The sequence below is a fragment of the Buceros rhinoceros genome, unplaced genomic scaffold (genome assembly GCF_000710305.1).
Source record: "Buceros rhinoceros silvestris isolate BGI_N320 unplaced genomic scaffold, ASM71030v1 scaffold14544, whole genome shotgun sequence".
NCBI lineage: Eukaryota > Metazoa > Chordata > Aves > Bucerotiformes > Bucerotidae > Buceros > Buceros rhinoceros.
In genome coordinates, this window is record NW_010408932.1 from 1 (window position 1) to 12323 (window position 12323).

At 41.5% G+C, this 12323-nt stretch overlaps 1 protein-coding gene across 1 annotated transcript in view; it reads left to right on the forward strand.

The window, feature by feature from the left end:
• Nucleotides 1-2490: 2490 nt before the first annotated feature.
• The window catches only part of TOX (thymocyte selection-associated high mobility group box), a gene marked incomplete at its 5' end in the record, with an annotated part of 39304 nt that continues 29471 nt past the window's right edge, over nt 2491-12323 (forward strand). The window contains 2 exons of the mRNA XM_010135058.1: nt 2491-2769; nt 9054-9284. Of these exons, the coding sequence (XP_010133360.1) occupies nt 2491-2769; nt 9054-9284 (510 nt within the window). The remainder of the gene's footprint in view (nt 2770-9053; nt 9285-12323) is intronic.

A 12323-nucleotide genomic window follows, 5' to 3' on the forward strand; every position in this document is an offset into this window, starting at 1 on the left:
AAAAAATATATATATATACACACACATGTTTTGTATGGGGATACATCCAGAACCATCCAGGTGGTGTCATGTTATCCGAGAACAGTGTTTGTTCAGCGCTGGAGCTAAACAGACTGTTTAAAAATATATGTTGTTTAAAGATGACCAATACAGAATGTTCTGCAGTATCTATATGATAATATTCGAAGCTCATATGAAGAGTTTTTAATAAAGGAGAGATCATTTGAATAATAGCAATTCTATTATATTTTACTTGGGGAAAAGTAATTAAAATTACAACCTTTGCCCTGCTTTCAGAGGCAGACACTTTGCAAGCTCGTTCAAAATGAGAGTTGTTAGGAGTTTCAAAGAGTGCTTCTTTCCATTTGAGAGTTCATAAAATCATTAGGATGCATATTCTTATTAAAATGTGCTCTCGCTTTTCTAGGCTTTTGTGAGGGGTTTCAATCCCAGCCCCAATCTGGCACCATGAGGTGCTGCCCCACGAAACCCCAAGGGGTTTGCAAGTGGGGCAGCATCAGCGCCTGTGGGGTGCTGGTGCCCTGGGGAGGGTCAAGCACCGCGGAGAGAGTAAAGGAAGGGCTTTGGGGAGGGTTCTGCCTCCCTCTCCCCAGCACGTGAGGGACTGGGTGGGTTTCCATCCCCTGCCTGCTCACCCCGTGCTGGCCAGGACAGCCCACACTTCTGCTCCCCGTTCCCGATCTGCTGCGCAGCAGCTGGTTGTCTGCTAGAGGCAGAGGTGGTGATAGTGTTCAAGACCAGTAGGTTTGGCGAGGAGGGGAGGTGATACTGGAGAGAAAGGAACAGGAAGTCAGTAGCAATCCTTAAAAATGTAAAGGCCGTAATTCAAATTTCTGCCTTCAACTGATTTCCACACCGCGCTGCCTCTGCTCCTCTCCTCCGGTGCTTTAATAGTCGTTAAAGGAACTTGACCGTGTTTGTATCGATAACCCTTTTTTACCAAAAGCTATTCATTTCTAAAGCAATGCAAATACAGGTGTAATTGTGATGTCATGTTGTCAGAAGCCATTTCAGGTACTTTTCAGAGACACACGTACATGTAAAGTGGCAAGTATGCCATAACTAATGGTATTATTAGTTTGATTTACTGCCCACCAGCCAGCTTTACAAAAATCAATCCCCAAGCTCATAAAGTATCTCCCTAAAACTGATAAATTTTTACACTATCAATAGGAAGAGAAAAGGCGAAGTTACAGGTTTATCTTTTCTTTTTCTGAGCATTGCTGGTTGAAAGGTATCGTACAGATGGCCATGATACATAGGAGTGGGTGTATGAGAGAGAGGTGGGCTCTAGAAGTCACGAGCTATAAAAAGTTTTTTTTTTAAAAAATCCGAGTGATCTTTTAGACAATTCAGATGACAAGTCTAACAAAGACCATCAGTGACTAACTGGTTATGTCAGTATATTGGACCATTGACACACGTCCTTACTGTAGAGGAACTTACACAGTGGTAGCTCCTGTCAGATTCCACGTGATTCGTACAGCGTGTTTGTCTGATGCACAGAAAGACAACTGTATCTATTTCATTTCAGCTCTGAACTGACACCTCAATTTTAAATCTCCCGCAGAACACCTCAGCTTAAATCTGAGCTTCTCCCTGATAACTCTGTGCTATTCGTCATGTTTCCGTAAGAGTATATTGAGCTGTTACAGGCTGTCTGCTGTACCCTGTGTGTGGTGCATTTGACCTCTGGACGAGAAAGGAGTTTCATCCTCCAGTGCTTTTAATTCCTGCCCTTGCAGAGACTGAATGTGTTGCTTGCATTAAAATAGTATGTCTCGTTAATGCTAAGACGCGGTGACCCACATAGCACAATGGATTCACTTGTCAATCCCATGACTCCGGAGCTTTCCCTTCATGTATGTTTTAGCAGCAAATCAACTCAGAAATCATTTAATCGGTCTGTCAATGCATCCTTCTTGTCAGATGTCTGAATGCTGGAAATCCCAGTATCCCATTGGGCAGCGTCAGGCAAAATAGAGTTGGACCCAACACTAGACGTTCAAACTCTGGAAAACGCAGCTTCCAAATTCACAGCTCGCGCACGTAAAAATCCTAAGAAGAAAAGTAGGAGCTGGAAATTGTCTTGAACTTTGAGGGTGTGTTGTTCTGACCTGGATGGGAAGGCGAGAGAGCGAACCTGCCCCTGTCTGTTGGCGTTTCCGAAGTGCTCTATACGCGGTTGCAGAAACCAGTGCCCTTTTGTTCCCCCTGGAAAGAAACACGCTCTCATTGCCTTTCGCCATTCCCACGGGACGAGGCTAGAGCCTGAACAGTTTGTAACAGTCAGTGTTTTTATGCAAATGTCAATCATATCCTTACTCTGTTTATTTCCAGTATTTACATGTCTATTTAAGTACTTGCCATTTCTTTTAAGCCTTATATAGCCGATCAGGCCGACCGGGGTCTAAAGGAACAGAACACTTTGTTAGTGATATGCTTAATACAGTTTTTTTCCTCTTGTAGATGCAAGATTTACGGAATACAGAAGGAGCCCAGTATAGTTCCCATCCTCAGATGGCAACCATGAGGCCAAGGGTTCAACCTGCAGATATTAGGCAGCCAGGAATGATGCAGCACGGGCAGCTGACTACTATTAACCAGTCCCAGCTCAGTGCACAGCTTGGTTTGAATATGGGTGGAAACAGTGTTCCTCACAACTCGCCCTCTCCACCTGGAAGCAAATCTGCAACTCCTTCACCATCCAGTTCAGTCCATGAAGATGAAGGAGAAGATAGCTCTAAGGTAGGCTTAGATGCTAGGATTACTTTGTACATGGTGGATATTTGTAGGACCTGCTAAATGAATTGTGTGGCCACAGTTCTCAAGGTGATACTTTATACGTTGTTGGTGGTTGACTGAAGTGAATGAAGGGTTATGAATACAGAATTTATAGTTTCCAGTCAATTCTTCAGGCAGCCTGAGTGAATGACATCATTCCTCTTTATGAGAGCAAACTGCAATCCTATAAAACACTCAAAAGATAGCCATTCCTTTAGGATTTTAATATAAAGGTTGAGTTTTCTCACTTGCATAGAAGGGATGTTTGTTCCCAGATAAAGATCAAGTTACAGCTATAAAAAGTAAGAACAGTCTGTGCAATATGCTACTCTTTGCTCCTTGGTCACAGGGTGAGTAAACAGAATATCAGAGCAACCAGAACAGAAAGATCCTCCACAACCTTTAAAGGTCTTGCCTTGAAAATCTTGAAGACCCATTAAGGATTTATACTTTGGGAGGTGCCAACGCTCCATCATGATATATTTAAGCTTCATTTTAGTGTCAGTACAGGCATGGAGTAATAATAGTCATTTAGATAATAAATTTCTTTAAAGGTTAAGTGTCAGTTTGTGTTGCAGGTTTTGCATGCAAAAACCTCCCCCAAAATACACAAATCCATTATGTTAATTTTGCAGACATAAAACCTGAGACTCAAAAAAATTGGGACTTAGTGCAAAGTCATCCCGTAAACCAGGAATATTGAAATTGAGAACCGCTGTGGCTCTGTTTTATGGTCCTTACAAAACAAGAGCGGTCCTGTAGTGTAGTGTGTACCGTGGCCGTGTCTTGTGGGGAAAAGCTGCAGACTTGCGAGGAGTGTGAAGAAAACATATTGTGAGTCACTGAGGAGGTATAATCCAGTCAAGAAATGTAAGTCTGATTTGTTTTCAAATTACATTGGTTTTCATGCTTCAGGCTATAAAATAATCATGTAATTGGAGGCGTATGTTTTACTACATTCTGAATAAATTCTGATTCAAAAGTTTTATTTCCGGACTTTCCCCTGATTTCACAAAGTTTAGGTTTTTAAAATTACTGAATAATTCATACATTTTAAATGAACCCTTCCTTACTGAGGGAGACATTAGAATACAGCTATGTAAAAATAATTCCAGGCAGCCTTTACTTTTTCGGAATAATTTATTTGCTACTCCTGTAGCTTCACTAAGATTTTTACATATTTTGGTGGCAGAGTCCAAGATGCTTTAAACTTCTGGAGAAAACATTCTCTCAGTCAAGGTATTCTTTCTGCTTCTGTCAAATATTTCTGTTATTTAACCCGTATTTTTCATGTACGTGTTCACTGCCACGCTTTTGCTAGCAAAAGAGTAGGGTTGTGCTTTCCTGCAAGGCTGGTGTTTTCAGTAAAGAAATACTAAGCACTGCAGACCAAGTAAAACTTGGTCCTTTCTTTGTGGAAGCCAGTTTATAGAGTGTTCAACTCGTTAAGATGCCATCTTATTTCAGAAAACTCTCTTTAAAATGCTCTTGTGCTCAGTCTAAGCAGAAAAAGAGGAGAAAAGGCACAATACACCAGCAAAACTAAATTCAGTGTGCCAAAGTTGATACCTTGCCTTCAAATTCAGGAATTATAATTTCTCTGCCTAGAGAAATATTTTAAAGGATATTAAATTTGATTAAGAATGACAGAGGGCTCAAATTCGTCTCCAGCTAGTAGAGTTTAAAGTGCAGGCTTGATGGGGGGCAGATTATGCCATACCTGTCTTCTGTGGGATTTCTTAGGTCTTCGTGAACAAGCGTGAGGTTGGGCACCATCAGAGATGGGCAGTGGGCTGGCACACCTGGTCCGATGGAGTGGTTCTGCTGTAGTTCCCTCCATAAAAGAGAAGAGGGTTTGAGTAATCATAGAATCATAGAGTCGTCCAGGCTGGAATGGACCTTGAAGATCACCAAGTCCAGCCATCATGGCTCTAAACTCTAATCAGCGTAAGAAGTTAGCTTATTGTTGTGGTTTACGATTTCAACCCCTCCGCTGTGTATCTTCCTATCACGCTGCTCTTCCTGGACTGGATACGGATACTTGGAACAAGCCAGCTTTCTGTGGAGATCTTTCTCACTAGCCCCAGCTTGTGTTACATTTCCTCAGAGCTGCTCTGGAGGAGCCCGTGAGGGTTCTTCTCACTCCAGAAATTCTCCTCCCAGAGAAAGGCGGCACTGGATGGGCACAGGAGGAGGTAGAGCAGCCATTCCACCTCTTGTGAGAACCTCTGTCTTTTAACTTTGCTAAATTGGGAGTTTTCTCTTTGTTTTATAAGCTATTGTGTAGATGTGAGGTATTACTTAATGGAGCAGGGCCAGGGCTCAGGGCTTCCGTTGCAGTCATGTTGTAGCTGCTGGAGCTTGCCACGTTTGAGCAGCTTCACGGAGTCAGCAAGGTGTTCTTGCCGTGAGGACTACGTCATAAACGACTCCCTCTGAATTCACTGTATCCTTAACAGCAGCAGTGACATTCTCCCTATTGAACCAGCAGGAGAAGGTGCTTGCCCGTGTACCAACACTGAGCAAAAAGACACAAGGTACATTTTAAAATGGAAAATCCCCTCAGTGTCCGATGACCTCCCTTAGTTTATACCAGCTGAACACCCAGCCTGAGGGGTGAAGGAGAAGCCACCGGCTATTCAATAGCAGATCTGGTAGAGAAATCCCTAACAGCTATAACTATTTCTATCTAGAGGGAAAAAATACAAAGTTTTTAGTGTCCTCTTCATGTTTGCATGAATTTCTAGAAAGAGGATGGCAGAAGGTATGGACAAATATATGTTGCATACATTTGGACTAGAAATATAATTGTATCCCTAGTGAACTGCTGATTTCCATGCACGGAGGAAAAGACTATTTCAGCTTAACGCGCATATTCCAAATGCCAGTAATCAGGAACTTTACGAACTGATGTCATTGTTCGTGTGCTGAGCTGCTTGGATGCTCATTTCATGGTAAATATGCAAATTGTTGTAAGCCTTATCCAAGATACACAGAACTGATGGCAGCAACTGCTCAATATTTTCTGGCAATACTCATTCTCATAAAGGCTCTTTCATACAGGCCTTTTGTCATATATTGCCTTGCACAAAAAAGGGAGGGGAGCTGCCTTGGAGAGGGCTCAGTTGCCCTACAGACCATTGCTCTAAAAGCAAGGCAGCTGAGGTGGTGTGACCATGAGATCGGTGACACCTGCAGCGTAATTCGAAGGCAGTGTACACACAGCCAGGAAGCTTCCAGGTCCATAGGAGTGTGAACGCGCTCTCAGAGCGAGGATATTGTTTCTGCAAGTGATTCACATCCCTAAGTCCCCTTAATTCTTCTAAATCTCTATGTGGAACTATGGTTAAAAGAAGAAAAAAAGGAAAACTGAAAAATCAGCAGTTGTAAGTAACTAAAAAACCACTCTGAATCAAGTGGCCACTTACCACATGCTTTATTCTGACCACCTCGACATTGGAATATTACGTTTATGTGCTTCTTGCCGTGATTCATACCGTTGGATCGTTAAACATGTACTCGGTTATTGCCAAGCGTAATTGTGAGCCGCTGTTAGCGTTGCTGGTTTGCAAAGGCGTGTTTCTTCATCGATGGGTAACGGGTTTCTCCCGTGTTCGGCTGAATACCAGCTTATGAGAGAATTTCAAATAAGGTATTTTAGAGGGAAACAGGAGAGGATTGCAAGTAGCGAGAATTAACTAACAGAAACACATTAGTGAAGAACTGCAGCACGTTCTCTTTATGTGGCAGAGGTTTTACAATATTTACTTTATATGATGAGAGTTATAAGTAGAATCCTGTGTTGTCTGTTCAGCCTATTATGCAGATGGTGCTTGATTAAAATCTATTTTAAACTACAGCGATTACTGCAAGATAGTGTGCATAAAACAGCTCTCCTAGCTCCATTAAAGGCTTTGGTACTATTGAGTTTATTTTAAATATGCTTATAGACATTTTCCAGCTTCTCAAGGGACATTTAGATATCAACGATGTGCCTTACTTGATAGTTTTAAATCCTGCACTAGATATTCTTGTGATCTGTTATGTGTGCAACATGGTTAATGTACACTTTTTTAAAGTGAAAGATTATTGCCTTCTTGTGATAAATAAGTTAAATACATCACCATAATTAAGCAATAAGCCGTGACAGGAGGTGGATTACCATGAGCTAACTACACCTCCAGGGATTTTGAGACACAAGTCTATGCCTAGAAGAATATATATGGTTTTTATTTTATTTCCCATCTGTCTCTGCTTTGGTGGTTAGAAGCGGAGTCTATGAAGCTGATGGACTGATGAAAGCATAAGGCAGGCCATCATCTCAGCCATTTGCAGGGGTATTAGTGCTGGAATTCTGGTATTCTTTTTATTTCGTTATTTTCATGTAAGACAAACAGAATTTCCCCTGTGAGTACTCTCTTTTTAAAAGTGGGGTTTTGAAGTCTCTTGATCATTCGGGCTGGAGAATAAGATTTTGGAGCTGCTCTCAGAACAGCTTACCAGAAGACTTCTCACACAAGTTTCTGCAGCACAGCACCTAGTTCAAGGGCAGGGGAATCCTGATTTACTGAGAACTTTTAAATCGCATTGGTCCAAAAATACTCTGAAAAGAGGAAAAGTTTAGCAAATAATAGAGGTAAAATTTTAACTATAGCCCCAAATTATTGTCAAGCCTCCTTGCTCAGAGAGTTTGCACAGAGCTGACTGAAGATTTTAGGCTGTTACTGCCAAATTAACTAGGGAGCCGTATTTAATTACCATTTAGCTGGTAGTTCCGTGTGCCTTGTAGAATGAAATAATAGCAAGAGACTTAAAAGTTGGATAACTTAGTAATGGGTGGCACACTGTTTCCGCTTCTCTGTGTGTTCCAAACGCTGCCGATAGGCTCCATGTCTTTTTAAGCTGCACCTATTGTAACACAACACACAGGAAACATGCAACTTCATTTTCAAATTGTGGTCATCACTGTCATTGTGCTTAGTGAGCCACAGAGATCCAGGTTGTTCACCCCACGTGGTCACCTGGTCCCTGTTGGACACCACACAGCGATGTACATAGGAAAATGAAAGGGTTTTTTCACTCGGAGTGAGAATTTCCAGCTGTTTTCCTGATGCAGTTCCACTGATTTGAACACCTCTGTTCTCCTGTGTCACTCAATATGCATTATTAAAAAATAATGAAACAAGGATGTGATCTTCTCCTACTTCAAAACGCTTATGATGCGGAGTTCTCTGGCCATGCCAACAAGAGGAAAAAGCCTTTGAACCTCCGGTAAGATCACACATTGTTGCTGCGGGTAGAGTGAATGAAGTGATCATGTCAAGAGAGGCTGCTTTGCCCTGGAGCTCCAGTCTGTTGGAGAGTCAGGACAGCGTCCCTTTAAGTGCTTGTAAGTCCCCTGGGAGAGCAGGGTGCTCTGGTGGTCAGGGTCTCTGAGCTCTTCAGTGGCAAACCGTAGCTGCATTTGAAAATTAGCATAAATGCTCACGTGCGGTTTTCTTCAGGTGGTGCACGCGCGCTTCTCTTCATATACTCTTCCACTCCTTTCCTTAAACCATTTGCTTTTACATGAGTAGTGTTAAAAAACTGTGCAGCTAAATCCAGACAGACCAGAAGTGATTTTCCAAAGGGTCTAAAGAGTGTGTACTAGTAAAGCTTTGTTTCTTCAGATTTTAATTAGAAGGTGTGCAGGAGAATGTCTGTAACTCAAATCATTTTATTCCCAATTAGATTCTCTTCAAATTCCTAGAAGGTGTCCAACCAGTTACAGTAGAAATCAATTGTGAACACTGGTCTGGGAGAGGGTGAGGATAAGGAAAAGGTAGGAGTGACAGTGTTCCTCCTGTCTGCAGGTGGTTCGTGTGGTTGAACTGGTGGCCAGGCTATCAAGAAGTGAATTTCATTTGAATTTGCTCATTATAAGCATGTACAACCATTGGCAATAAAACTTAGAAGAAGCAAAAAAAAAAAAAAAAAAAAAAAGAAAGATCAGATGAACTATAAATGAGATTATTACAATTATTTGAAAGCAAAATATAAAGCACTCTGAAGGAAAAAGTTACACAATCTGAAATATGTACGACTTTTAGACATGTGACTAAGTCAACCTTTGGATTATCAAAAGTGGCAGCTAACATTCCATTTGGCATGGAAAATCCAAAATCTCCATGTATCACAGATGCTGTAACGATGGGTGGCCTGAATTAAATCGGCTTTTTTAATAGTGCTTTTCTGATTTTATATTACAGGTCAATGGAGGAGAAAAGAGACCTGCTTCAGATATGGGAAAGAAACCCAAAACTCCCAAAAAGAAGAAGAAGAAGGACCCAAACGAGCCACAGAAGCCTGTGTCTGCCTATGCATTATTCTTTCGAGACACTCAAGCAGCCATCAAGGGCCAAAACCCCAATGCTACTTTTGGTGAAGTCTCCAAAATTGTAGCTTCGATGTGGGACGGCTTAGGAGAAGAACAAAAACAGGTACAAAACGCGCTGTAGCTCGGAGCTTTGTTTCAGGAAGGTGTTATCAGGGTCATCTGAGCGCTGTAGGCAGCTGCTTTTGTTTGCTGGGATGAAACTTGAGTACGTGCCCTCTCAGGAATGTGATTTAAGGGGACGGAGATAAGGAGAGTATTGTTTCATTTCTTCTGTATGCAGTCCCTAAAAGTGGAGGGGTTTTCTTTGGTTTGGGTGTGACACAAGCTTTAGGATTATATTTAGGATTGTTCTATGCCAAAATTGGTGGGCCTAAGATTTTATGATGGCATTGCCCTGTCCACGACAGCGTGGTCTAAGAGGACCTTGCTGCCAAAAATGTTACCTGTGTGGTGGGACGTGTATCCGAGCTGCCAGTTGCAGGTGTTTCCCTGCCCCACGATGGCAGAAGGGGAGCTGAAAACTTGACTTCGTGAATGATAGTCCAAGACCACATAATGGAGATAAAGCTAAAAGTCTGTAAAATGCAGGTTTCCTTTGAGCTCGTCGTGTTGTTAGTACCAGCAAAAAATTGAAGTGTTCTCATAGAATTCTGTTTAAGAAAAGTGCATAAATCCCTAAATTTCCAGCTTTAACTTGGATTTCCTAATCGTGGCTGAACGCAGTAATTGAATAATTCCTACACTGGAACATCAGAACATCGTTATTTTCCTTATCTCTGTTGTCCTTCATTGAAGTTGGACCACAGCAGAATGATGTGTTACGGAATCCGTATGAGACATCCATGGGAAAAAAAATGGTTGCAACTAGATTTTTAAGCCAATTACTCCAAGAGTTTGGGTTAGCTTATCTTTGTTGGTCTTTGACTCATTTTGCCTATTCATCATCAGCTATTAAGCACGTTGTTAAAACTCCAGACGCAGGCCCTTGCTCGTCTAGCACTGTACAAAAAGAATAAAAGACAGTCCCTTTTTAAGAAAAAAAATTTCTATTTTCTAGAATAAATTTAAACTCATTCTTTATTCCATTCGGGATCTACCAGTACAAAGCACTGGTTACAAGACATCTTAACTGACGAGATAGTCTGTATTTTAAAGGCCTAATTTTTCAGATCCAGAGCATTAGTAACTGTTATGAAACCTGTGTCTCCGGAAGGAACATGGGACTCTAAAAATACAAATGATTCATGTAGCATTTGGAATTTGGCATTGCAGGAGCTTCAGAAATTCAAAAAACAGTTAAATAAAGGAACAATAACATCATTAGAGGAATACTTTATTGATGAATTATACTTGCTGAAAAGGATTCAATTATCATAAAGCTTCTGGCTTTTATGTTTTGGAAGCTAATGCTTATTCTGGAATTTAAACAGAATTATGTTTCCAAATTATGTTTCCTGAATTGGAACTCCTATAGTACCAGTAAATATAAATGAATCAGAAAGTAGAACATAATGCAGCTATTGAGAAAGAAGAACAACCTCATGTTTTGGTGGCTAAATGAAATCCTCTTTGTTCCTCCGACCTGAGCCGGCTTTTTCTGAAATGCACAGAATTCTTCGGGTTTATTCCTGAAGACTGACCACGGAAAAACAAAGGTATTAAAACTCAGTACAGTAACGACCTGAGGGCAATATATGCATGTCCAAGCCTTTGCAACGACATTTTGATAACCTGACATATTAGGCTGCAGCTTGAAAGGGTTTGTGCAAGAACCACGTGTTTTTCGAACTGTGAAGAAACTGGGAAAATGTTGTTTGAGAAAATAGGATTTGAATGACAAAAAGGAAAAGTTGTTATGCACTAGATGGTGGTGGGTGCCTCACTGAAATTAGGGGGAGTTATGCTTAAAATGGATCACACTCTGATGATGCTCTTACAGTATTGATGAGATGAAAGCGGATCCCGGTGTACTTCCACTCTCCTTTTACCGTATGAAGACATTTGCGTTTTTGGGTCATAGGCTGTAACTGCTCCCACCGATTTCTGAGTGTACGAGGGCCGTTTGCAATACGCTGGTGTGTGCCTGGCTTTTGCTGGTCCGTAGTGTGTGTTGTAGATACACAGAGGAGTCTAGAAATTGAAGGGACTGTAGCAGTCATGGTGGGCTTTGTCATGGTTTCTTCTCAAATTCTGAACTGGGTGCGAGAATTACCCATGATCAGAAGCAGGGCCCGGTCATTCTCTTTCGTTTTTCACTGTAAATGATTTGTGAAGCTGTTCAGATGAATAACCCTGTGACTGGAAAGCAGCTGTAGCAGCAGTACGTCGAGGTACGTTCTCCTCAGTGCTGTAGCCGTAGCACAGGGATATTTTCAGTGGCTTTTCTGGTTCTTCCCTTAGGATCACGAACCCTCCTTTCACCTTACCCAGTACCCAGTATCCTTCAGACTGGGTAAAAAGGCTACTCGGGTCATTTTCTGTCCTTAGATGAAGAAGGAAAGTCATTTTAAATCAGTACCAGATGTGCGTGTACTAAATGAACCTTAAGTTTCTAATTGGAGTCCTAGTAAAGCTGTAATAGATGTGGCAAATTACAAACAAAATGTTCTTGTTTACATTAGCGCAACTTGCAAACTTCAGCCAAAGACCTTAATAAATGTGCTATTATTCTAAAAATTGAATTGAATGTCTATTCAACATTCAGCAAAATTAATCTCTGGTGTACCATCAGTAACTTCGCTGGAATTCTAGCAGGAATGAGTTGGGCCTCCTATGAAGAGCTTAGTGTGCGTACATGCACACACGTGTGTGTGCGTGTGTTTCGGTGTGTTTACTTAAACGCTACGCTGGCCTTGGAGCGGGAAGAAGGATGGATTCACCTAGGGGACCCAAAACTTAACGACGAGAAGAAGCTGGTGAAGCAACTGTTGGAGTGCTGTAACATATGCCTTCTTTCAGACTGCATAATTCATACGCGGTAATATTAGCTGCAACGGTTCAGCTCAATAGCAACACCTCATTATTTTATCCCTCAGTATTTATTCCTATGTTTGACGCCTCATGAAATTACTGTTAATGTGTTTATATAAGGGCAGATCTGACACAAGTGGGAAGAATTTAATTTCCCACTCATTCTTTCCTG